The sequence below is a fragment of the Ambystoma mexicanum genome, chromosome 1q (assembly GCF_040938575.1).
Source record: "Ambystoma mexicanum isolate Mex_15411 chromosome 1q, UKY_AmexF1_1, whole genome shotgun sequence".
NCBI lineage: Eukaryota > Metazoa > Chordata > Amphibia > Caudata > Ambystomatidae > Ambystoma > Ambystoma mexicanum.
In genome coordinates this window covers 1,032,225,422-1,032,250,557 of record NC_090922.1, presented here as the reverse complement: position 1 = coordinate 1,032,250,557, position 25,136 = coordinate 1,032,225,422, and the positions used below count along the sequence as shown (strand labels likewise).

General features: G+C 45.7%; 1 protein-coding gene across 3 annotated transcripts in view; it reads right to left on the bottom strand.

Moving 5' to 3' along the window:
* SSX2IP (SSX family member 2 interacting protein) overlaps positions 1–25,136 on the bottom strand; it is a 706,324-nt gene that overhangs the window by 624,707 nt on the left and 56,481 nt on the right. For all 3 annotated transcript variants that reach the window (XM_069641705.1, XM_069641707.1, XM_069641706.1), the window contains exon 3: positions 1,537–1,694. In XM_069641705.1, coding sequence (XP_069497806.1) covers positions 1,537–1,694 — 158 coding nt within the window. The remainder of the gene's footprint in view (positions 1–1,536; positions 1,695–25,136) is intronic.

The window sequence follows — 25,136 nt, the reverse complement described above, 5'->3', positions numbered from 1 at the left end:
TACTGCACAATGCATGATAGAGAGAGTTATTTCAGAGAGATCCTAGGGGCAGGCAGGCAATTCGGTGGTAATGGGCACAAAGATAAGCATGCCCATAGGCGGTCAATGGGTTACAAACACCCACAAGCTGTGTCTCCCTCCTCGCATCCGATCTCCCCCTCGAGCTGTACTCCAAAGAATAGTTTCAGTTTATAGGTGGCACCTAATTGCCATAAGTAATAAAGGGGATGCAAAGGCATTTGAGGGGAATACATCTTGCTTTAGATATCCCATTCAGACACGTTTTAATGTTAAACCTTTAACATAATTCCCACCCCAATGCCAGTGGCTACACAAGACGTACGAATTATGGCTATGGAAGTTTACTGGAACAAAAAAGAAATTGGAAGAGCAAAAGTAAACTCAACGTTGAGGGATGCACTCAGGGCATGTTAATGTTAAAGGACATTTGTACCGCGCACTATCACCACCGGAGTGGTCCCCTGGCGGCTCTGAAAGTGGAGGGGAGGTTGAGTAAGTGGGAGGAAGCAGGAAGAGAGCAGTGATGTGCTGTTGCCGGCCTCAGCCCGGTGGGTCCGTTGGCTGGGCCTGGGGCGTTTGCGGCCGGTAGTCGTCGTATAGTTGTGAGAGTCTCTGTGTTTTTGTTTTGTTGTTGCAATGTAGTGAAGTTTGTGCTGTAGGTTTTGGTTGCATTTGTTTTTAAGTTTCATGTGAATGCAGAAGGGGAAATTGTTAGTGGGGTTGGTTAGTTTGCATCTCTGTCCTGAATTGAGGCGCTCAGCTTGCGTAGTCTGCCTTGATGCGCCTTTTTCCTGATGTGGGTCCGTCTGGCATACAAGGTTCCTTGCTCCACTGGCCCCCACCTCTATCCCGCTCTCTCATGATTGGTCTTGGTGACGTTTCAAGTGAGCGCGAACGAATCTGCTAGAAATGTGTACTATTTTATGACTGATGTCCAATTATGCTGGGGAAATGCATGACACCTGAAGGATGCTGGGAAGAGTGGGATTTCAAAGTAGATTCATAGACTACTGACGATTGAATGCTTTGTAACGATTTCATAGATTAACTTTCTGTCCAGACTTCAGAAGCACACTTTCATGGAACCTTGCAAAGGGTAAAATATCTGATGATTAGCAGACAGTTCTTCAGAGCAGAGCAGAGCTAGAGCAACAGTCCGTTGGTGCCATGTTGCGAACTGGGACAGGATGGTTGAAATGGCACCATTATCTTTCAATAACCGTTTCACAATGGCACAGAATATTAAGAGGTTTTTAAATCAGGTTTACATCAAAACAGATAAATATCTAGTAATATCGTAAATATTCGTGGTGAAACGTACAAGAATACGGCATACGTAGTTCACACAATTAAAATAGACAGATCAAGAAAAATAAAAAATAAACATTTTGGTCAGAGTTTACACTGTGGCACTGGTTCCAGTTACCAAAAAGGGTGTTAACAGTATTCAAACATTCGATGCAACAGGATTGCGAACACAAAGTTAAAGCAGTTTTGAAAAATAATAAGCTTCACCTGATCAAGATAAGATATGCACTGATGGACATTGTCCTCCGTACAGAAGGAATTTGTAGTGGTGTAAGAACTTTTAGAGAACGACGGCGGTGAAACGTTGAGCAGGTTTGAGGGAGACATCACCAATTCAGACGTATACGTCAGCCGAGTCTTGCTATCTAAAACAAAAGACAGAAATCTACTTAAGCAATGTGTTGGCTTTTCATCTTAGAACCGAGATGTATAATAACTGACTTTACAGAAACATTCATTTAGCTATGTTGTCCGTAAACATTTGAAACTATGTATAAATATGGTAGCTGGAATAATGGAGTCCATGGTGGGTAAAGAGGGCAGGGCAAAGTAGCAGTGGGGAAGGTGATGAGGAAAGGGGCGAAGTCGCGCCTTTAAACACTTTTGTATAGGTGCGCTATAAAAATCAATTTTTTGGTTGGGTTTCAACACGTACATTTGCCAGACAATTTTTCAAAACCGAGCAATTCACGTAACCAAGCAAGTGCATTCTGGAAGGAAGTTCAATACTGTTGAATCAGGTGAGGTTCAGTGTAGGACAAAATGAATATTACAATATTTTATTCATAGCCATTGAAAAGAGAGAGAGAGAGAGAGAGAGAGAGAGAGAGAGAGAGAGAGAGAGAGAGAGAGAGAGAGAGAGAGAGAGAGAGAGAGAGAGAGAGAGAGAGAGAGAGAGAGAGAGAGAGAGAGAGAGAGAGAGAGAGAGAGAGAGAGAGAGAGAGAGAGAGAGAGAGAGAGAGAGAGAGAGAGAGAGAGAGAGAGAGAGAGAGAGAGAGAGAGAGAGAGAGAGAGAGAGAGAGAGAGAGAGAGAGAGAGAGAGAGAGAGAGAACTTCTTTTGATTGGATATTCCTCCCACGTACTCCTCTTTTGATATCTCCATATCAAGTTTTAGCTGCTTTACAATTTTTTTCCATCAGGGGGGTTACTGCGCGTAGATGCTAGTCAACTCAATGTCCCTCGAGGGCCTCAGTTTCGATGTGCAATGTCATTACTGGTATATAGGGTGCGCATTAGTTCCGTTTTTATGCACATTTCCAATTTTCTCTTGGCTGTACCTTACATCAGACAGTTTACTCACCCTGAAAGAGCGCATTTCTACTGCGGGGTAGGCCGGGAGGGGTGATGAGGAATAAGTGGGAGGAACATCCAACCAAAAGAAGGTTACCACGTGCAAGTAACTTGTTCTTCGAATGGATTGCGTCTTCCCACATATTCCTTATCTTTTGATACACTCCCAAAGCAGTTTTTTGCATTTTTTGGAGGAAGGAGTCCAAATTTGCTGTAGCAAGTAAGAATTTGGGAGTTCCTTATTGGCTTGTGTGCATCAAATGCAACACTGCCTTCCCAAAACCACCTTCCCGGCCTGAGGAAGAGTCCAGACTATAATGCTTGGTGAAAGTGTGGCCTGAGGAAGAGTCCAGACTATAATGCTTGGTGAAAGTGTGGACAGAGGACCATGTGGTCGCTGTATTGGGACTACTCTCTGTAAGGCAGAGGAAGTAGCCATGCCCATGGCCGAATGAGCGCCGAGACCCTTAGGAGGATATTTTCCCGCTAATCTGTAGCATTCAGAAATTCCTAAAATGATCCACCTGGCTAAGGTTTGTTTAGTGACTGCCATACCCCATTTATGGTCCGTGTAACCAACGAAAAGATGATCATCCTTTCTCAACTTGACATTCTGGATAAGTAGAATCTAAGTGCACGTCTTGTGTCAAGCCTGTGTAATCTCTTCCTATTCAGGATGAGGTGGAGGATACAACAATGGAAGTATGATTGGAGTTAAATGAGTTTTTGGTAAACAAGTAGGTTTAACGATCCTTAAAGAAGACTGAATGTCAAGCCTTGTCCTGCAAGCCTCCTTACACTCGCCTTACGGGCTGATCTAAGCACAACCAAAAGGATAGTATTCAGAGTTAGTAATCTTAGAGGGCAGGAATGAATAGGCTGAAAGAAGCACATATGAGAAATTTCAAAACTAAGTTGAGATCCCAGAACGGGACCGGAGGGAATACATTTGTCAATCCCTTCAGAAATTGTATTACTAGTGGTGTTTTGAAGGAGGATAACTCTTCAGAGGGGCGCTTAAAAATAGATAGCGCTGCCAGATACCCTTTAATTGTGCCAAGCTGGAGCCCCAGATTGGCCAGGTGTAACAAAAAAAGATAACACCATAGGTGTGCTGAATGTAAAAGGATCCACATTCCTATCCCTGCACCAGCTGCAGAACTGGTTCCAACACCAGCGGCTTAAGGATTTTGTTGCTGGCCTTCTGGCCAAAAGCAAACTCTCCATTACGTCGTGGGATGTCCCAATCCTTATAGGTCAACCTCTCAGAAACCATTCATGAAGGTTGAGTGTCTTGACCTCTGGATGGAGAGCCCGACCGACCTTTCGCGAGAGAAGGTCCTTTTTGTGGAAACGTATTGGTGGGGCAGATGGCCATGTCCAGAAGGTCCGGGTACCACATCCTCCTGGCCCAATCCAGAGTAATTAGGATCATGGATTTCCCAAACTTTCTCAACCTCCTGATCACATGAGGGATGACGAGGACAGGAGGTAACGCGTACAGGAGTAGTAACTCCCAGTCCACTACGAACGTGGCCCCTAGAGTACCTCTTGGGGGAAAGTCCCTGGAGCAGAACAGTTTGCACTTCTCTTTGCAAACAGATCCACTTGCGGGGTTCCCCAAAGGGTGAAGATCTCTTGGCCTTCCTGAGCAAGTTCCCACTCGTGGGAGACAGTGTTCTGCCGGCTCAGAGCATCCACCGCCATGTTCTCCTGTCCGGCTAGGTGAACTTCCGATAGGGAGATTCCTTCACGAAATGCCTAGAACCAGGGCTGCATTGCCGCTCTGCACAGAGATAGTGACCCTACGCCTCGCCTCCGCTCTTGTTGCAGTAGTACATGGCCACTGTGTTGTCCGTCATTATCAGGACTTTCCTTCCTGTACAGAGGACAGAAAGGCCTTCAGCACCAGTCTGATTGTTCTCGGCCCCAAAAAGTTGATGTGTAGTTTGGACTTCGATGGAGACCAACAATTGGCAGATCGTTGGCATGTGCTCCCCACCCCATGAGTGAAGCATCTATAACTACCGTTATCTCTGGCCATGGTTGCCAAAAGGGTTCTCCCTTCAGGTTTTCCTTGCAGGCCCACCAGAGAAGGTCCGACATCCTGCCTGAGAATTGGGACCACAGAGTCCTGAGAGCCCATCGGAGAGATCTCATTCTCAGGTGATCCTCTGGCACCAGGAAAATGCAGGATGCCATGAGTCAGAGCAACCTCAAAAAAGAGAAATAGTAAATCTAAGGCCAGAAGACGCTGGGCACTCTTGAATTTGGTGACCATCTACAGAATTTCTTGAACCCTAACCTCGGCTGGCGAGGCTTTTCCCAAAGATGCATCTAGGACTGCCTCGATGAATTGGAGCCTTTGAGATGGTATCAAGTGGGAGAGAGAAGCCCAGTCTGTGGAGGGAGTCAGGTGGAGCCAAGATGTTCCAGGACCTGTTCAGGAGAACGTGCCCTGATCAGCCAATCGTCAAGGTAGGAGTAGAAGTGAATCCCCCACCCCCTCCCGAGACACGCTGTCACCACCAACATGGTGAAAATTCTTGCGGCAGAGGTCAACCCAAATGGCAGAACTTAAAACTGCTAATGAGAACCGCCACCTGCAATCCTCAGCTACCTTCTGTGCTTGTGATCGATGGCATATGAAAGTAAGCATCCTGAAGGCTCAATGATGCCATTCAGTCCTGATGTTGCAGGGCCTGAAGGATCTGAGAAAGGGTAACCATCTTGAACTTGTCATTCCTGAGGAACCTGTTCAAGTCTTTTAAAACCAAGATGGTCGTCAATTCTCCGTCCATCTTGGGGATTAAAAAGTAAGGGGAGTAGCAACCCTTGTTCCCCTCCGCTACAGGTACTGTTCTATAGCACCTTTCTCCAGCAGGGTCAGCATTTCCAGCACAAGGAGCGGATCTGGAACTTTAAAACAGTTGTTCCCCGGTGGATGACCCAGAGGCCTTTTTTTTTTTAAAGAAAAAAAGCCAGTAAGCCTGGGCCACCGTTTCCAATGCCCATGCATCTGAAGAAATACTCCGCCATTCTTGCAGCTGCTGTGAGAGTTCGTCCCACTGTGGCAGCCGTTGCCTGGGCAGTCCTAGCACCTCTTCCCCATCCACCACGGGGAAATCTTCTCTGACCCCTTTGATTCGACAGTCTTCTCCCTCTTCCAGCTGAGGAATAATCACGAAAGGACCTGCCCCGCCAAGCTGTAGCACCATGTGATATAGCAGCTGCCTTGGAGGTCTGCAGCTTCTCCAGGCTCTAGTCAGCCTGAGATTAGGGACAATAGAAAGCCTGCACTACTGCTACTCAAAGTGGTCGGCTGCTTTTGACTAGGTGGACCACAAAATCCTAGGTCTTCAACCTCTCTGCGGCAAACTTATCCCCGGCGGCATCGACCTGGATGGACTCCTTCCTAATCGACAGAGTATTTGCAGAGAACGCCAGAATGCCACCAACACCCATCACTTGCGGTGTACGGCAAGGAAAATGTGTAACCCCCCCCACCCCCTGTACAACATTTTTACAAAACCACTAGTCATCCTCCTAGACCCAATCATCATATCTTACACAAACTATGCCAATGATATACAAATATTGCCCGCCCCCCCCCCTTTGGCAATTACCTTCAAGACTCTACTACCCTAAACTCCATCTACAAGTCTTTCGAGGCATGGATGGCTACCCACCCCTTGTGTTAAAAGGGCAAAACAGAAATCCTGCGGCGCTGGTAGGCACCCCACCTATGACCAAGAAGCTCGATCCCCAATGCTCCTCCTTTAATATTGACGGCATCACGATACCAGCTTCACCTTCTGTCAAAACGCTAGGCGTATACCTGGATGATACACTATCCCTCTCACTGCAAAAGTGCCATTGCCGCCTACACAACAACATTGATCAATTCAGCAAGACCCTTCCTCTCACCAGATATTTAACTCACTATAGCCTGGGTGACAATAGCATCAAGACTGGACTACTGAAATGCCCTCTTTTACTGATACCTCAGCCAACAACATCAGAAAAATGCAGGTTATACAAAATAACGCACTAAGAGCAGCCTTGAACATCCCCAAATTGAAGCAGATCACAGCAGCAAGAAAAAAACCCACTGGTTCCCTGTTCGCGAGTGGATTCTCTTTAAAACATTCTCCATCACACACAGATGCCCTTCCACTGATGCACCACCCTACCTTGCACAGAATGTGTGTGAAAGTGGTCTCCTCTAGACCGACTAGGGCTGCCTACGGTCATCAATCTCCTCCAGCAAAAAATCCTTTCACAATATAATGCCTTGCCTAAAACCAGCTTGCCCATTGCACCAATCACTAATCCTGACATCAATGACAAAAAGCTCTTCTACTTCAGGGAAGTTACTGAGACTGAAGTTTTAGCTATCGCGACACAAATCAAACCGTCTTTTTTCCAAAGGAGAGGTCTGCCCTGCCAACCTTCTAAAAGACTGCACAGACTCACTAGCCCCATTTCTTACAGCCTTCATCAATGCCTTGTTCACCTCGGGCATCGCACCCTCCCCCAATAAATCTTGGGTTCGCTTTTTCTCTCTTTTTTTTTTAATAAGCAAACACACACCCCTTCCCTTTATCCGGATTTACCCAATAATTACAGACCCTTCACTACCGTTCCATTTCTGTTAAAAATATAGACAAAGCTGCTTACTTACAAATTCAACATTTTCTGGAAGTCAATAGGGTTTCCGTCCGCGTCATGGAACAGAACCAATTAGGGAAAACTATGGACAAAGGCAAGCCAGCGCTGCTCTTGCTCCTTGATCTGTCTGCAGCTTTTTGATCTTATAGATCATAAGACCCTCTGCAGACATCTCAGGGATGCTGCCCAATTCTCCCCGGAAGCCACCTCTTGGATCACCTTCCTTGAAGGTAGGATTGATGAGTCTTCTCAGACCATGCCTGTACAGTTCCGACAACCATCCATTGTGGAGTCCCACAGGGCTCATGCACATCGCCCACATTTTATAACATTTTTACTCTGCCACTTTTTAATGCCATCACCTCACCACTCACGCTCATGTCTCACCATCAGCCACTGCCTGGATAGCATCTTTCCTCAATGGAAGAGTGATGACAGTATTCTCCGAGACCGCCAACGCCCCTCACCTGCAGCGTTCCACAGGGATCCTGCATCTCCCCTAAACTGTACTATATTTTTACCAGGCCCCTATTCCTCATTCTAGATTAGCTCGGCATAGCTTACACCAACTATGCAGACACAAATCTTGATCCCCTCTCAGGCAACTACATAGACGATTCCAACACCATTAACGCAATCTATTCCACAATTCAGACCTGGATGGCAGCCAATCACCTCTGCCTCAACAGCGACAGGACAGAAATCCTGATTACAGTGATTGGCGGGCCAACAAAGTCCCTCAATCAATATTCTGCCTTCACAATCGACAACTGCTGGATTCTGGTCTCCAACACGGTAAAGACACTAGGGGTCTATTTAGACGAATCACTCACCATGACCATGCAAGTTAGTGCCATTGCCTCCTCGGTAGCCCATGCTAAGGTCCTTAATGCAGCCAGACCATTCCTCTCTACACGTGCAATGATTAGGCAGTTGTTTTAATCATCGGCTCAAAGATAGATTATTGCAACATCCTATTCAATGGCACCTCTTCCAGAGCTTCAAGTAATCCAGAATAGCGCCCTTAGAGCAGCCATGAACATCCCTAAAAGGGAGCACATCGAGAGCTAGATGAGATGCACACTGGCTACCCATCCAGGAGCGGATCATTTTCAAAACACTCTCCATCACCCACGAGTTCCTAGCCAACAACACCTTACCTCTGCAAAAGAATTTCCAAACCTCTCCGAAAGATTGGCCAAAGTACACTCTTCCAGATCCACTAGGACCCCTTAACAGATAGGCTAATTGTGCCCAAAGCAGGAGGCTCCAGCTTCCCATACTTTGCTGCCAAGCTCTGGAACAACCCCCCCCACCATCCATGAGGGCTTAGACATCCTACTGGATCTTCCGTAAAGCTTGAAAAACCCAGCTTTTACCTAAACCTGTCTACAATTGGTTTTATACCCATGCATGAATCTGTATGCTTTCTTTGATAACTACTGTTTGGTAACCCTTTGTCACATTGTACTTGCATGCAACTTTGCCTGTATGACACTAGCTAGTCCTCCTCCTCCTCCTCCTCCTCCTCCTCCTCCCTTCCCCCCCCCACTGGACTGTGAGTTAATAAACTTTGTTGCTCACATCTGACACATTCATTTTTGGCTCACTGGGTTATTTGTATTTGAGACTCACCTTACAAGAGCATGTCCAAAAAAGAAGCCACCCAGCATAGAATATTAGAGTATATAACAGGGGGCGAGACAGGGAGAGTAGTTGTTTATGACCCACAGCAGAGTGTACAGCAAACATTCTACGGGCCACAATATTCCATGTTGCCACACCAGACCCCTGATGATTTTCCTTGTTTCAGGGCTGCCGGGGTCAACAATATTAGGGTGAACACAGGATGCGCAAAGACGATTGGCAGTCATGGACCACTGCTGGGCTTTCAGGTCCAAGGCATATGCACAGCTGCCTCCAGACAGGAGAGGGGGGGGGGGGGGGAGGACGGGGGGGGGGGGTGTTTTCCCTTGTCAAGTTCTACAGCCCTACATGTGTCGTGCCTCAAGCAGATTTAATACCCTTTGACAATCACCCGGCATTACTCCAAAGGAAGATGCTGGCGGAACTAAGAGCACCAGAATAGCGGGCATGCACCATGAACAGGAGGAGGCGCAGTAACTACCTGACAGAGGAATCCTCACAGAGTTTGGACACAATCCCTCAGTACTTTAGATGGTTTACCTAAGCTTGTCTTTTTTTCATCACAAGTGATCCCTGGAGCCCAAGCAGCCACTAATGCCAAATATATCCAGATCACGAGGTACCAAGTGCTACAGCTTGCCAACTCAACTGAAAAGGGAATGAATGCAATAAGGGAAGAACTTTGCACAGTACGATTGGTAGCACTTCAGAACAAATTTGTTTTAGACATGCTCACCGCAATGGAAGGTGGCATTTGTCATAAGATAAGGAACAGCTCCTGCACGGCAACCCCCACCAAGGGGACATTGACTGAGGCGGTCGAGGAAATTTGCACTCTCCATGAAAAGATGACCAAAGAGACACATGCCAACACACATGACAGTTGGCTAGACTCACTGTTTACTTGGGTGCCCACGTGGCTGGAGGCAATATTTAAAAGTGACTGTCCCCATGCTTGTGCTCATCACCGTCTGTGCAGGCTAATTATAAGAATCCAACTGCAGTAATAGAAGAAGCCATAACTGATGGTGGGAAGGAGGGTAGAGGATAAGAGGCCACATCTCCTGAAATTAATGACTGCACGACACAGGTGGTTTTGCAGTGCCACCGACTAATGCAGAATATAGCGCATTTTGGGTAGCCTGTTCATTGGATGGGCAGGAATGTATGATCATGGGATCCACTTTGGATGGGTATGAATGTGGGGGATTGTGGGGGGCGTGGACAAGGTTATGGATGCAAGCAAAGAAATGGAGGGGGGGGAAGTGTCAAAGATGGGGTGGGGGGAATGCAGTGCAGGTGCCGATTCATCACCGTCAGGGGGTGGGGGGGCACTTAGCTGTGGGAATGATGGAAGCAGGGATTCGGTATCCTTGTTGAGGAAGGGACATCATTGACAACTGTAATGGGTGGTATATGCGCCAGGTGCCCATGTGCAGCCCGTGGGGGGCGGGGGGAGCACTCGGGGAGGCATGGGGGCGGAGTGCACATGGGGTCTAGGGGATTTGGGCTAAAAGCATGGGGTAGCAATAGTAGTATCATACATGGTGAACCACATCAAATCCATTATGGGTTGAAACAAATCACTTGGGTTTCACACTGAGAAGCCCTGCATAGCGGGCAGACATGAGTTTCATGAGCACAATTTAGCAGCAGTATGCTGGAGAAATGTTGCAGGCTGTTCCCAGGAGACAGTCACTGGGAAAGGTGATCAAAGGATACATACAAGGTTGACGAGCCAGGCTCTCCATGGGAAAGGAAAAAATTAAACACAGATGCATGCTCTAGGAGGCACAGCCACAGTACGGCCAGCGAAATTGCCCCTTGGCAGATGGGACTGGGAAGGAGGCTGTGGGATGAGGTGACGAGACGGGAGGAAGCCAATCAGCAGATGTGTTTTAGTATCTCAGGGATACAACAGTGTTTTGTGCCCTTGCTGGTGTCCGAGAGGCACCTGATGGTCAGATGCCGCGTGAATGCCTCCCTTCCCACAAGCTCAGGGGGTCTAATGTGTGCTGACCACCGGCAGTTTAATAAAGTTAGACATCAGCATGATTACGTATTGCTAATAAAAAGTAATTAATGGAGGCGGAATAGAAAGTTATTTGACATCACATGGGTGGAACTAACCAGAGGGGTCAGGATTGTTTGCTCCAATTAGGTTTGATTAACCCATGTCCAGCTATAGAGGACTGACTGTCTAACCAATCAGCTTTGTAGAATATTTTGCAACAGTGCTCGCAACCATTTCGGACTATGCAAACAACGTGTAAGGGTATAAATCATTTGGCTACAGTGGGTAGTTTTGTCAGCTCTCATCGATGACTTCTATTCCACTATACTGCTTGATTTGTGCAGCTGTAACAAACATTGTTACTTATTGATTGATTGATGTACATGTTTGTCGTTACCATTTATCATACACGCAACTCATACTAGGTTTGATTAAATTAAGAAAACGTATAGAACTTTAAAACCACTGACAAAAGAAGAAGGTATTTCAATGTGGCTGTCAAGACAGGGTACACTTGGAAAACAGTTGACATGTACCATCAATGAAATTGATCACCTTAAATTGAAATGTCAATAGATCTATGTAGGTCAGAAAAGCAGACAGTAAATCCTGTCCTATATTACTACAACTAAACAAGTTTAACACATGTTTTGGTTTTATACAACGGTTTTGGAAAAGATAAATATAAACCTTTGAGCATAACAGCACATTTGAAAACACACGACATGAGAGATGGACAGTAATGGATAACAATCATGCCCGTTCATCTAAGATAAAAAACAGTTGTGCAATTAAACATTATAAAACAATTGTGATTAAAATGTATAAATTAAAATCGATCAAGGTTAGCTTTTGTATTTCCCAATCTAAGATTATTTATTTAGAAGGTGCAATATACTTATTTTTCATTGTTGCACAAATAAAACCCTTGGCGATCACATGAAACAAATAATTACAATAGTGATAATGGATTTGGGTTGTATGACCGTAGTAGAATGGTTTGCGGTGGAATGGACTGTTGTCAATTTCGTTGCGTATACAATTTTACAGCGGCCAAACAAACCAAACCCATATTCCCCCCGTCCCCCACCCTCACTTATTTTTTCCTCTGGCCGCTGCACCCTATGCATCAGTTCCGTCCCTTTACAGTGGGTCGGATCCAACGCAGCAGGGCACCTTTTTTTTGCTCCCCCACTTCCCATATTGAGGAACAGTGACACCCCTAAACCCCAACCCCCCCCCCCCCCCGCACACCCAAAAATACCGAACATGGGGAGCAGGGAACACCCACTCAAACCCTGCTCTGTGTTTGATATTGGGGGGAGGGGGGGATAAATATCAAATGGTCCCATTCGATCGATTTTATTCTATCAATATGGCTAATTCCGTGATAACAGATCTCTATTGGATAAGAACACAAGACATTGTACCTATTCCAAGATGGCACTCAACTCACCTTCACCAAGAAAACGAACATTCGTACACTGAGAAAACTGAGATTTGTGCATTAAATCCTTTGCTGAACTCTAGTAATTTACTTGTATAAAGGGACATTTGAAAATGGCAGCAGAGTTCAACAGAACGCCATCAACACAGTTACCATGCTGCATCGTTCCAATGAAATAGGTAAGAGTCATTTATAAATGAAGTGCACTACTATGGGATCTAAACAAAACTAGTCCATATAAAACACACTGGAAGGAAATATTTAAAGTTAAAGTTAGTTAATAAAATTGCAGATTCCGCTGAGAAACTGTCAACTCTGTATTATATTTTAGAAAAAAAAAGGACAAATTCATAAACACCAAGAATGGAATTTATAACAAAGCACCCATGAAAATGGGATAGTTTGGACATTGAAAAAAAATGATTTATAAGGAGAAAACAGGCAGAAACTAGCAAGCATTGTTTGAAACAGAAGTAACAAAAAACAGGAAAGTGTTTTAAATATTCCTTTTAGATACTGACGAGACGAAAATTGAGACAAATAAACCCTAATAAATTATGTCCGTAAACGTACACAAATACAGGAAGGTTATTTTACATTGAAAAATGTAGCACAGTTGACACTGTGCTTATACACTTCTAAAAAAGAAATTCTCTTGGGTAACCACTACCTTTGTACTTGCAATAACAGCCTACAGATAAGAAAACGAAAAATTTAAAAACAATTCTTAACTCTAGCGCCGGGCACCATCCTTCCGGGATCTAATGGCCATGGTCTCTTATGAACGCAGATTCTTTCGGTGATCTGTGTATGCGGTCACTGAGTAAGAGGGCCATAGCTAAGTTAGTATGCTAGAAGACTTCCATTCTCAAGATTTGCAAAGTCAGTCTTCTTCTTGGCACTCTGTAGGCTGGACACAGAACAAAATGAAATTAAGGAATAAGCTTGCAGGTCGTTGGCACGTTTCTTCAGATTCTTGGATCCATTGAAGAGGAGACAAACTCGGCATGTAGAGACAGTTGGGAATTTGCTTTTGCATCCAATTAATCCCCTCCTCCAAAAACGTGCTTTACAGAATTTTCATGCATGGTTTTTAAAGGTGTGCCTTCAGTACTCTAGTAAGAATTGCTTTATCAGATTTCTTTGCATTAGGGGCCCAAGGACGGTAGGCTATATTTGTCCTGCTTAAATAAATTGAGGTACCCCCTGATCACGCTCAGACCAGAGTAAATGCACCACTCTAGGGAATTAAGGCCATGAGTCTTTCTTGCCAATTTAATCGGTACAGTAGTGAGGATTGGCAAAGAACTCTGCCCCAGAGCTGTATATTCTGTCCCTCAACCACTCCCAGGTCCTGGAGACTGGTGCTGGGCCTGGAGCTTAAATACTCTTGACTTGGTTACTGGTTAACAGCACAGCTCATCCAAAACTGTTCTTCCTTAAAAAGGGACGCTGCAGTTCTAACTTCTGGCATGGCTGGGCTCCGTTTGGGACGAGCTACATAACATTATGCTCTCTATGCAGGAATACAGTATGCTCTTACTTTGCATAATTTGCTATGTTATAAACATTCAAACACACACCTTCCCGGCATTCTCTCAACACTTCAACCAACATAATTATATTTGATCTGGTCCAGTAATTTCTACAAAAAACCTGTTTTCCCATAGTACTCTGTATGACGTGCTGAATCTTTTTTAGTCTCGATTGGCTTGTGATGGACAGGGACAGCTGCTCAGCCACTGTGTGCTCTGCGAGAGCTAGCCTCAGTGACGCAATGCCTGTAGTCTACTTTCAGCACAGGTTGCATTTTTGGCACAAAGGATTCTGCCATTTACCATGCTTTCAGAAAAGTTAACTACAGTTTAACAAATATATTCAGCAAAATAATTATTTGTGCCTTATATTTAAATCCTAACTATCTTTATTTAGTGACCCTCCTACCCCCTGGACTCTTGTAGTGCTTAGAAAACAGTTAACAGAAGTCTTGCCCAATTCTAAAGCGCTTGAGAAACTTGGGAAAGAAGGAAAGCACTAGGCACCTTCCCAACAGCCAATGGATGCACGTCTCAATGTCATGACGGAGCACTTAAAGATTTAAACGGGCTCTGCATATTGTTTGAAGAAAGCATATTTAGGTTGTTTAAGCAAGCAGCAACAAACTCGGTGTGAATTTTTGTGTCGAGAATTTGTGTTTGAACTGAACTGCTCAGAGGCGAACTCTGTGGTGTGGCTTGAGGAGGTACGGCACCGTAGAGTGATGTTACCTAGTTCTGTTGTCCTGGCATCTGCATCACTCTGGTGCAATTAAACCTAGAAAGCATTGCAATTGACACATGAGCACAGGAGGCCAAACAGGAGTGTGGGGTTCAGAGCCCGGAGCTTAACAGGCGAAGCACAGGCTATTTTCAGCTGCTTTTTACAGTAGAACAGTGAAAGTGGTACGAGTTGGGAGAGCAGGCAATTCCTGCAGAGGGCGATCGCCCTCACCCACGGCATCCTGTTTGGGGGTGGACCGTTGGTGGACTCCTCCCCACACTCCCCTTTGATGTCCAATCTTGCATACCATAACCATAGGTACAAGCATAAGAGGGTGCTGAATGTATAATATTAATGCTACAGAGCCCATAAAACGCAAACCTTGAATTGTGAAGAGATAATTTCATTCTAACCAGATTCCCTGTGTTTTCTGATTGTTGATTACTGTTCAGCCAGAAATTAAGTAAGCTAGCTTTGACTTTTATATTGGTATATAGTGGTTCACTAAACTCACTGGTACAGTTTATAGTGCGCATAGACACTCAATACCCAAGCTACACCTGCCCCCGCCCAAGTTATTAAGGCTTTCTAGACACTTATGCCAAAGATCCCCAAAATCGCAAAAAGGGAAAAATGCTCATATCCTGAAATTCAGGGGGGCGGGGGGAGCTCTCAAATGAGAGCGAGGCCATAAAAACAAATCTGGCTGAGCTGAATAGCAATCAGAGACAAGGGAGAAAATGAAACACGTCTAGCATTGGTGCAAAAAGAAGTCTTTGCTACAATGGGTTTAAAGGAGTAGCAAACACCAGGTGGTTTACAGAACAGGCGTTGTTGTCCTCCTACCATAAATGATTTACAAACTTTATGAAGGTCCACTGTGACGAATTCCTGGGTGTCGTCACTTCTCCCACTTCCAATGAGGCCGGGGAGGGAGGGGAGGCCACTACCATCTAGCCCCCCTGGGAGTGGTAATCAGCGGTTGGATCTCATGGGGAGGGAAGCCCCCAATGGGATTAGTGATAACATGTCATCCCAAAGCCCACCAAACCCTGACAAGTTCCTGCCCCTACCTACCACCGTCTCACCCCCCCCTGCCTCCTCCTCCACCCCCACCCCCATGTACCTTTGCCATACCTGCCAGGAAGGAAGTTCTGAGTTGAGGAAGTATGTGGACTCCTCAAGTGACTTGCATCCTTTATGTACTGAGACGAAGAAGAGACCAACTGATTCACTGGGAGCCCTTGACTCGAGTACTGGGATGAGGAAGAAGTGCGGAAGCATAAAGAGCACCTCTACCCTGCACGAAGGAAGGGGAAGGAACAGCAGATGACAATAAATATGCCCACCTGCAGTTAGGTCACCAGAAGGTCCGTTGTAAAAAGGCTGGAGTAAGCAGTCTGGGGTGCACTGCGGACAGAACCAGTGCAGTCTCTCGAACGATTGGAGGAGGCCTGGAAGCCACAGGGAGCCGCTGCAGGAGACACCAGAGAGGAACGGAAGCCCACACCCAACCGTTAATCACCCAGAAGATTGGGAGACCGCTGCGGTTGTGGGGGCCACCAAAAGAGAAGCCTTTGCCAAAGAGTCTGAACCTGAAGAAGCAAATACAAAAAGGGGTCTGGGATCCGAATAAGAGGGAAACCAATGCAAAAAGGGGTCTTGGACCAGAGATGAAAAAAAACTAATAAGGATGGTCTGGGATCCGACAAAGGGGAAATGCCTCACAGGATAGTGAACCAGGTATTTGTATTTGTTTATTTATAAAGCGCAGCCAGGCCCGGGGGCATACAGGCACGCAAGTTTAGATCTGGTTACAGTTACAATTGAATACGGTAAGCAAAGGTTACGGTTACAGATGAGTACAGACATTAGTAATACAGTTACATACATACATGTTGCAATGTTCATATGGCAGGCAATGTAGGCTGCCAATAAAAATATAGTATAAAATAACTTAAATTATTTACAAAACGTACAGTCGGCAGTCAGTAATTCAAGGATCTGGGACCAGGTGCAACTCCTGAGGAACTGAGAATGGACTGGGACGCACAGCACAATTTGCCTCCGAAAAGGTAAGAAGGAAAGACTGGTCTCGATGAGCATTGTGGAAAGAATCAAGAGGGGTGATGTGTCCTATTGATTTTGTGAACGAATATCTTAGAGGCCAGGAGAACACTTTTCCTGGCATTGCGAGAACCAATAGAACGGTCCGGGGAGGGAGTCACCCCCCCCTCCTACTCAACTGCTAAAGATACAAGGCGTTTTCTTTTGTGCGTTTGGCTGGAATACACAGAGCCTTTGAGACTTTTGATTTACTTCCTCAGAGAAGAATCATTTTGTTTGGATCACCCAGAACTGAAGTTTGGATTAAGTTTCCCTATTTTTTGAGGTGTGCCAAGAATTAAAAGCTCTGTTTGTGCTTCATTGAGGGCCAGAGAATATTTGCCATCCACTTTTGGATAGCATTGAACACTTCCACAACCTTTTCATAGGAGCCTGACAATTCAAAGACCAGCTGGGTATCATCAGCATCATTTGTGAATTGAACACCCATATTTTTAAGCATATCGCATACAAGTTATGAGAAAATGTTAAAAAGCAGAGGGGACAGGCATGAACCCTGCGCTACTCCACAGGTCAGCAATGTTTTTAGGGAGCTGAAATTGCCCTTTACAACAACGGCCATTCTTGGACCTAGGAATGATATAAACCAATTTATTGCTGGGGGCGGGGGGTGAATAACATCTGCCAGTTGATTTCAATCTCTCAGCCAAGAGATCATGATCTACAAGATCAAATGCTGACGAAAGATCAAGTAACATAAGTAGGGCAGTGTTTCCTTTCTCAACAATACTAGCAAAGTTGGCCTGGAGATCCAAAAGAGCGGTCTCCATGTCCAAATTGCGTTTTAGAATTACGCTGAAGTTTATTCGTTTGAAATTCTTATAATGTGCTTTTTCCCCACAGGCCTCAAAGCGCAACAAGAAAAACATACAAAACAGACAATGCAAACAAAACAAAAAAACCAAGCTGAGTAAATATACAGTGGGGCCAGGAATACCATGGATCAAAACATTTCAGATAGCATATAAGCTCAGACCACTAACGCAAGATTAGAAAAGCCCCTTGGTAAATATTTACAGAGTCTAGTGTACTACCACCGCATCCCACGACAATACAATCCTTATTCCCCTGCGCACACTAGTCATCAAGATTAATCCTGCGCACAAACTTCACGTCAGCACGGCAAACGACCCCGGGCCCGGTTCTTGCTCAAAGCCAGGCAAGGACTTTATTTCAGAGTGCATCACCAGGCCCATTATGGGTGAGTTTCGAGTTGAGGCAGTGTCAATACTTTATCTTATCCATCTGTGTTAGATGCACATTTCTCTAGTTGATTTAGGCATTCAGTGGCTGGTTGACACAGGGATTACATGCCATGTACTTCAGATGTGTCTATTTGTCTATGCAGTTGATACAGCAGATTGCAATGGTTGACCACACGTTAATTTTCATGTGTTACCAGATACTTCAGTACAGGACCGGATGTCTCTTCAATATAGTTCATTTAAAAGTCTAGTTTTAAGGTTGCTTTAACCTGCTCAGAAAGTACAAAAATTATAATTTTTTTTAAACACTTTAATTAAAATTTCCACAAAATACAATACAACCATGCATTGATTCCGAAGAATAAATTACAGTAAAATTACAAAAGAAAATAAATATGCAATACTAAAGCAAAGTAAAAAACCAACATATTAATTTTAAATCTAAATACCAAACTTCTAAAGTACCATGAAACAATACAAACCAACAATACAACAAGATACATCAGGACAAAGGACAATACATAAACACACTCCCACATCCCCAACCCCCCCCCCATTATTTGATAAATAAACACATAAAACTCATAACTTGACATAAAATCATCCACTCCCATAAAAATCATTGAAAGGTCCCCAAATTTCCTCATATGCTGTTGCTTTTTGCTGCCTATATAATAAGCATTTCTCATACTTTGAAAGAATCTTCATATCATAGCCAACCCTTCATAAGTGGTTTTTTCCTCATTTTCCAGACCTTCAACACCTGTCTGATAGCCACCAGTAAGCTTTTATTAATCCAATTCCTAGTTACATAAGCAATAGTGCGCCCACCTCTTGAAAATAGCAAAAGCACAGATAAAGGGTGCCGCAAAAAATTGATGGTCCAAATCGCATCAATCCTGTCCAACACCTCTCTCCAATAGCCCTTCACCTTATCACAGTACCACAACATGTGCAACAGAGAACCCTTCTCCTTCGGACACCCCCAGCAAACCATTCTCCATCAATCCAAGACCATACATACGAAGCGGGGTCCAATGAATTTTACCCAACACCCTTTGATGAATAAGTCAATTTTCACCTTGACCGGGACCTTCCAAATTTGTTCCCACTCTTCCACCGAAATTTCATTGCCCAACTCTTCAGACCATTTCAGTCTCAGCTTCTCCCATGAGGCCAACCAAGCACTTTCCAAAGGTATAAAGTTCATGAAATCCGACACTTTCAGCTGCATCACAGTAAGCAATCCAGACACCTCCGGCTTCTGCACAAACCTTGAACCCAACATCTGTCACCGTTCAGAAAGCAAATCCTTCAATAATCCATACCTTCCCTGTTCCCTCCTACTTAGTCCATATTTATTACTCAGAACATCAAAGGAGTACAAAAATTCTAAATTATTATTTGAGAAGGTTTTGTCTGCTAACAGACATTTTGTAGAGGTTTAAGTTACTTACGCTGGCAAGAGTGGACAGAATTCTTAATGATCTATTTTTTTGAATACAGATCACCAATTACAATTAAATATTTTTCCTCCAAAGAATGCGTTTTAAGGAATGCTTGCATTCTAAGTGAACAAAGGCTACTGCCATGCATGTGTATTTTTTCTGGGGTATAGAAAGGTTTTGAAAGAAACCTCAATACACAACTTTTGAACCATAAGCAACGGTATTCATGAACAAATGGGCGATTAGAATTGTGTACAGCAGGGGTCTGCAACCTTTGGTACTCCAGCTGTTTTAGACTACAGATACCATCTCATCTAGCCTGTATAGTCAATGATAGGTGATCATGGGAGTCGTAGTTTAACCCATTTGGAGGCGCACATGTTGCAGACTTCTGGTGTACAGCATATTTGCAGCAACACCTTTGTCTTGGCAGCAACCCCAATGTAGCGCAACACAGGTTGGATTTCTCGATCCCGTGCTTAGAAACCATTCATTGGTATTAAGTATTAAGCGAGTTGTAAAAGAACAATAATTATATGCAACACCACTCACAGATTGGCAAGAGCCAATTTAGCATACACAGATTGTAATGTAGACTTATGCATTCACTATAGATCCATAGGCCCTTAATAAAGCACTAACAACTCTAACACAAGGCCTCAAATAGCTATGCATTAACTAAAAATACATACATAGTTATTGAAGTGCCAAAGGAATAACAAAGAAGCTACAAATTATGCACACCCAAGAAAGTTAAGGTGGGTTTGAAAAGTAGGAAAATGTATTTGAGCCAAGTAACACTCCACAACGCCCCTAGTAACCATCGCTAGATGTTCACCTCCAGTTCTGAGCCACAACAGCAAGGCATTGCGGCTATGCAGATTAGCCGAAAAGCAAAATTCTCCAGGACATTGTCTGCAGTTCTGCTCCGCGATGTTTGAAAATAGCTGTCCCGTGGGCGTGGCCTGGAGCACCAACGATGCAGCTGCTCTCTTGATGACCTCCGTGGCAGGCCCGCTGTATCATGAGCTTCGTGTCGGATATGGCTTTCCTTTTCAGCCCATAACCGCTACTGAGCTGTAGGAAGATGTGAGGCAGCAGATAGCGAAAGAGCGGAAGGCTACTGTATGGGGACGACCCGAAACGAGCCTGGTGACTCCCAACTACCCCGGCGCCGCACTGGCCCAAGGTGGCGGACGGGAGTCCGAATATACACAACATCTCCACGCAGGGGCTCGGTGACTGGCCCCTCCGGCTTCGAGGATCCTGCCTTCACCTTCACCTCCCCGGACGACGGAACACCTTCACTGTGGTCCCCAAACGGCTGTGCCAAAAAAGGGTGACCCAGCTTGAATGTCGTCAGCCTGGACCGATTCTATAACTGGCTCGGGAGAAAGAAAAAGCGTCCAGGTGCATTTCTTGAGCCCTTTAAAAAGCGAATGAACAAGTGGCCTTGCCAGCGTACCAATTATTTATATTACACTTCGAGCATTGAGGCTTCCTTTCAAAATCAAGCAGGGGAGGGGTGGGCATTTTAGGTATGGTACCTCAGCGCCCTGGGATCTTGACGACATATCTCTTCCTAAACCATTCTAAGTTCCAACATACACCAAGTACTATTTCCAAATCACCTTCAGAGAGCCTGGGTACTTTGCACACATGTCATAACAGCATTCTCTATTGCATTTTCCCTGTCCCTACTGCCCACACCAAACTCATTTCTTAGGAATCCTATAGCACCAAGAGACCATGCAAAATCAATGCACGATATGAACAGCATAGCTATAAAGTAATGATTAGGAGCTCTGACTGGTTATCAATTAAGCATTTTTAACAGGCAGAATAGAAACACAGCAAGCATTCCCCAATCTACAAACATCGATTTCCAGAGAAATGACATAATGAGGCTGATGCAGTGCTGTGTGCGCTGCCTCTGGCAAGGATAAGCGATTAAGCTAGTTAAAAAGGGTAGGTGTACCACACACTTTCAGGTCAAGGGTCTCCACACAGGCACAGGGGCGCATGGCCTGCACTTTCATTTCAAGGCCAGGACCAGAACCACGGCTGCAACACCTCAGAGAGCACAAAGAAGAGCTTGGGCAAAAACTCCAAGGAGGAGACTGGAAACTCCTCCAATGTACAAGGGTAGGCAAAAGAGGGCATAGTCAGTGCCACCAGACACATCTTCGCCCTTGGGATCCCCAGAGTGTTGGCCATTTATCATCCCAACTAGAACATTCAGTGCTGGAATGATTTATGAAGACATCCAAGTGTTGCGATTTCCTCTGCTCTTCGAGGAATCATTGCAAGTCAGTAAAACGTTAACTCCCAAAATCAATACTCATATTCAGCATTCATAACAAACACACAGCTTACCCTAGCAGTCAACCTGGAGAAACAATGAACACTGCTACAAAAAAATGGCAAACTGATTCTCAGCTTACTTGCGTTTGGGAAATCTTTAGAAAGTAGTGTTAAATGTTTCATACGCTTGCTTGCACTACAGTGCCAGCTAGTGGAGGAAAGTATGCTTTTTTTAAAGAAAATAAAAGACAGCGTAAACGGTACACAGTACAAAATGAAATGCTCCGTAATGGCAATAAGTCCATGCGTAAAAGTGCAGCATACGCACCTTATCTGGAGGGCTGGCTGCCCTGCAAGGTTGTCTCCAGACATTCCTGAAACGCAGAACACCATCAACTGAAGACTCCCTCAGCCTTGGGCTAATATACATTATAAAAACACGTCCCACCTCCATCTCCTGGGGCGCCCCGGCCAACGCAGCAACCCCGCCTCCCAAATTACAACCCAATCCATACCCATTGGCTTAATCAGGGGGGTGGGGGGAGGGGGGAACCTATCCTGTCTGTGACCCAGATACATTGCCTTTTGGTCGCTACTCAACATTTAACAAATCTGCTTAAAAGCTTCTCTGGGCCCAGACGGAAGGGTGCTCTGGAGGGGAACCTGAGGCAATCTCCTTCCCCCCCCCGCTCGCTTCCATCCCCCTTCTCTGCTCCATCCCAAGGAGCACAGAACATCATTACAAACCCACCCCTTACCAGAAGAACCATAGTCTCCCTCTCTCAACCGGTATTAGGAGGTCACAACCTATTTGAACATCCACACTAGCAGGACTCGAGCAGGGGCTCCGGAGCCCCCACTCCAACGAATTTGAGGATTCCCGCCGTTCCGGCCCAAGTCAAAGGGCTCCCAAATTGCACGCCTACGGGAAACCGTAGCACCACTCACCTGCACTCCGAACCGTCAGGATGGCTAAACCATCAAAAGCCGGCAAAAACTCAGATATCGCTACCATGTTCATGTCGACGGATGGAGGAAAGAAGCCCGACCCCCCCCCCACAAGCTCACCCCGCAGAAACCCCAAGTAGAAGGAGAAGCCCTTGCCACCAAAGGTGATATATTGGCTTTCATGGCCGATATCAAGACTGAATTTAGATCCTGCATGATGGAACTCACCACCAAGCTAGAACATACCGATCAAAGGGTGGCCGAGATGGAGCAGTGTGGGGAGATTGATGACTGCTCTCAGGACCACGCAGCCATACTAGTGGAAATCAACACTCAATCACTTCCTTACAAGACAAATGTGAAATCCTCGAATTTAAACAGGAAGATTTCGAAAATAGGCCCCCGCCGCAATAACCTCTGGATTCGAGGGATTCCGTCCTGGACAAAAACCTGGCGGAGTATGTAGGGGACTTTTTCCAATCTCTACTCCCACACCTGGAAAAAAACCAACTTCTGCTAGATCGCACCCACACGCTACACCCACGTCAGGGAGTGGACTCTGACCTCCCCCTAGATGTCATCACCAGGATCCATTTCTTTACCACAAAGGAGGCAATCTCAGCAATCAGCCGTTCACAAGATGAACTCTCCTCCCAGGGCTCACCTCTCCAGATCTACCAAGACCTCTCACTCTTCACGCTCCAAAAGAGGAAATCACTCCGGCCTCTGACTCTCTTCCTCCAGGAGCACCAGGTTCGATACAGATGGCCATTTCCAACGGCCCTAGTTCTCATACAATGGCACTCTACGGAGAATCAGCCACCTCGAAGATGCTAATAAAATCATGCACCCATCCCCACCCAAAAGAGGCTGCTTCACCAAATCCAGAGGCCACCAATGACTCGGAAACTGCTCCCTCCCCTCATAGTCGAAGGTATCGAGAAACAATGGGAAGAGGTGATCAGGGGCGGGACTACACCCGACGGATCTCCGCTTCACACCCTCACTAGCCGTCCAGCTCTACCTCAAAGAAGATCACCAATTCCGACCCAGTTTAAGAACATTTACAACTATTGCAACGCGCCATGACCATTTCCAAGGTACTTTCCACCTCTGAGTCTTATTTACTAACCCGATTGACCGAACCTACAATGTCGCCCCCCCACCCCAATCAGTTAAAGTTACGGCCCGTGTTAAAACCCCAAGAGCAGGATGACTCCATTTGAGCTCTCACTCGAGATGGTGGTTAACCCTCTCTTCCGACCTCTTCCCCCCGGAAGAGGTAACAGGGAGAGCCCCAGCCCAGGACCACCAAAACCTAAAATGTCTCCCCCGCAACATCAATGGGCTAAACTCCCTTGCCAAATGGAAATCGATCCTACAAAAACTTCAGGATGAAGATGCAGCGATAGCCCCGCTTCAGGAGACTCACATACTACCAGACTTTGGGCGACTCTGCTCCCAACTATACCGACTCCAGTTCTTTGCCTCGGGAGGTTCCAAGAAGGGAGGAACTGTGATCCTCTTCAGGAAAGACCTAAACCCCCAGGTCCTGGATTCTAAAACATGTCCCGAAGGCCGATTCATAGCGATCAAATGCCTCCTGCGAGGAGACCTGTACACCTTTACTTCAGTATATGCCCCCAATTCTTCTGGGCAAACAGTTTTCTAAGACTCACTGGGCTCCTCCCTCTCATGCTTCATAGAAGGCCAGGCCATAATTGGAGGTGATTTCAATGGAGTACCAGACCCCACAAAAGCTAAATCTCACCCCCTCACCCCTGGAGATTTCACTCAGGCCCTCAGCCTCCTACGCCTGTTTAGGACCCTGGAGGTGTGTGTGTGGGGGGGGGGGGGGGGGGAGTTGAGGGAATTAATGGCAGGGGCTTCCCCCCCCCCCCTCCGAAAAAGACTACTCTTTCTATTCCTACGTTCACCGAACCTTCTCACCGATTGATCTCCTGACATCCCCCCCCGCGCTTGCCTACCCCAATGAAGTATCAATCGGCCCGCGGATCCCATCTGGTCACGCCCCAGTAATAATGGAGCACCAGGCAGACAAACCCAAGCACAACTCTCCACGTAGATGGACTCTATGATCCAATCCTTAATGACATGTTGGTTAGAGACAAGACCGCATCAGCGATCAAGAACTTCCCCGTTATAGACACCTACCCGGCAAACAACTGGGACGCCTTAAAGGCAGTGATTAGGGGAGTCCTGATTGCACAAGGGGTGGCCTTCCATAGCAACCGACAGGCCCAGCTGGCCCTCGAGGAGGAACTTCAAGCAGCAGAGGACATGCACAAGGAAAAAGGCTGGTCCCCCCCAGGACACAGCGAGCTATCGCACTGCCAGAAAGAAGCTAGAGGCCCACTATGCCGAAAACACTGCACAACTAATGGCCAAGGCCAAATCATTCTATTATGTGAAGAACAATAAGGCG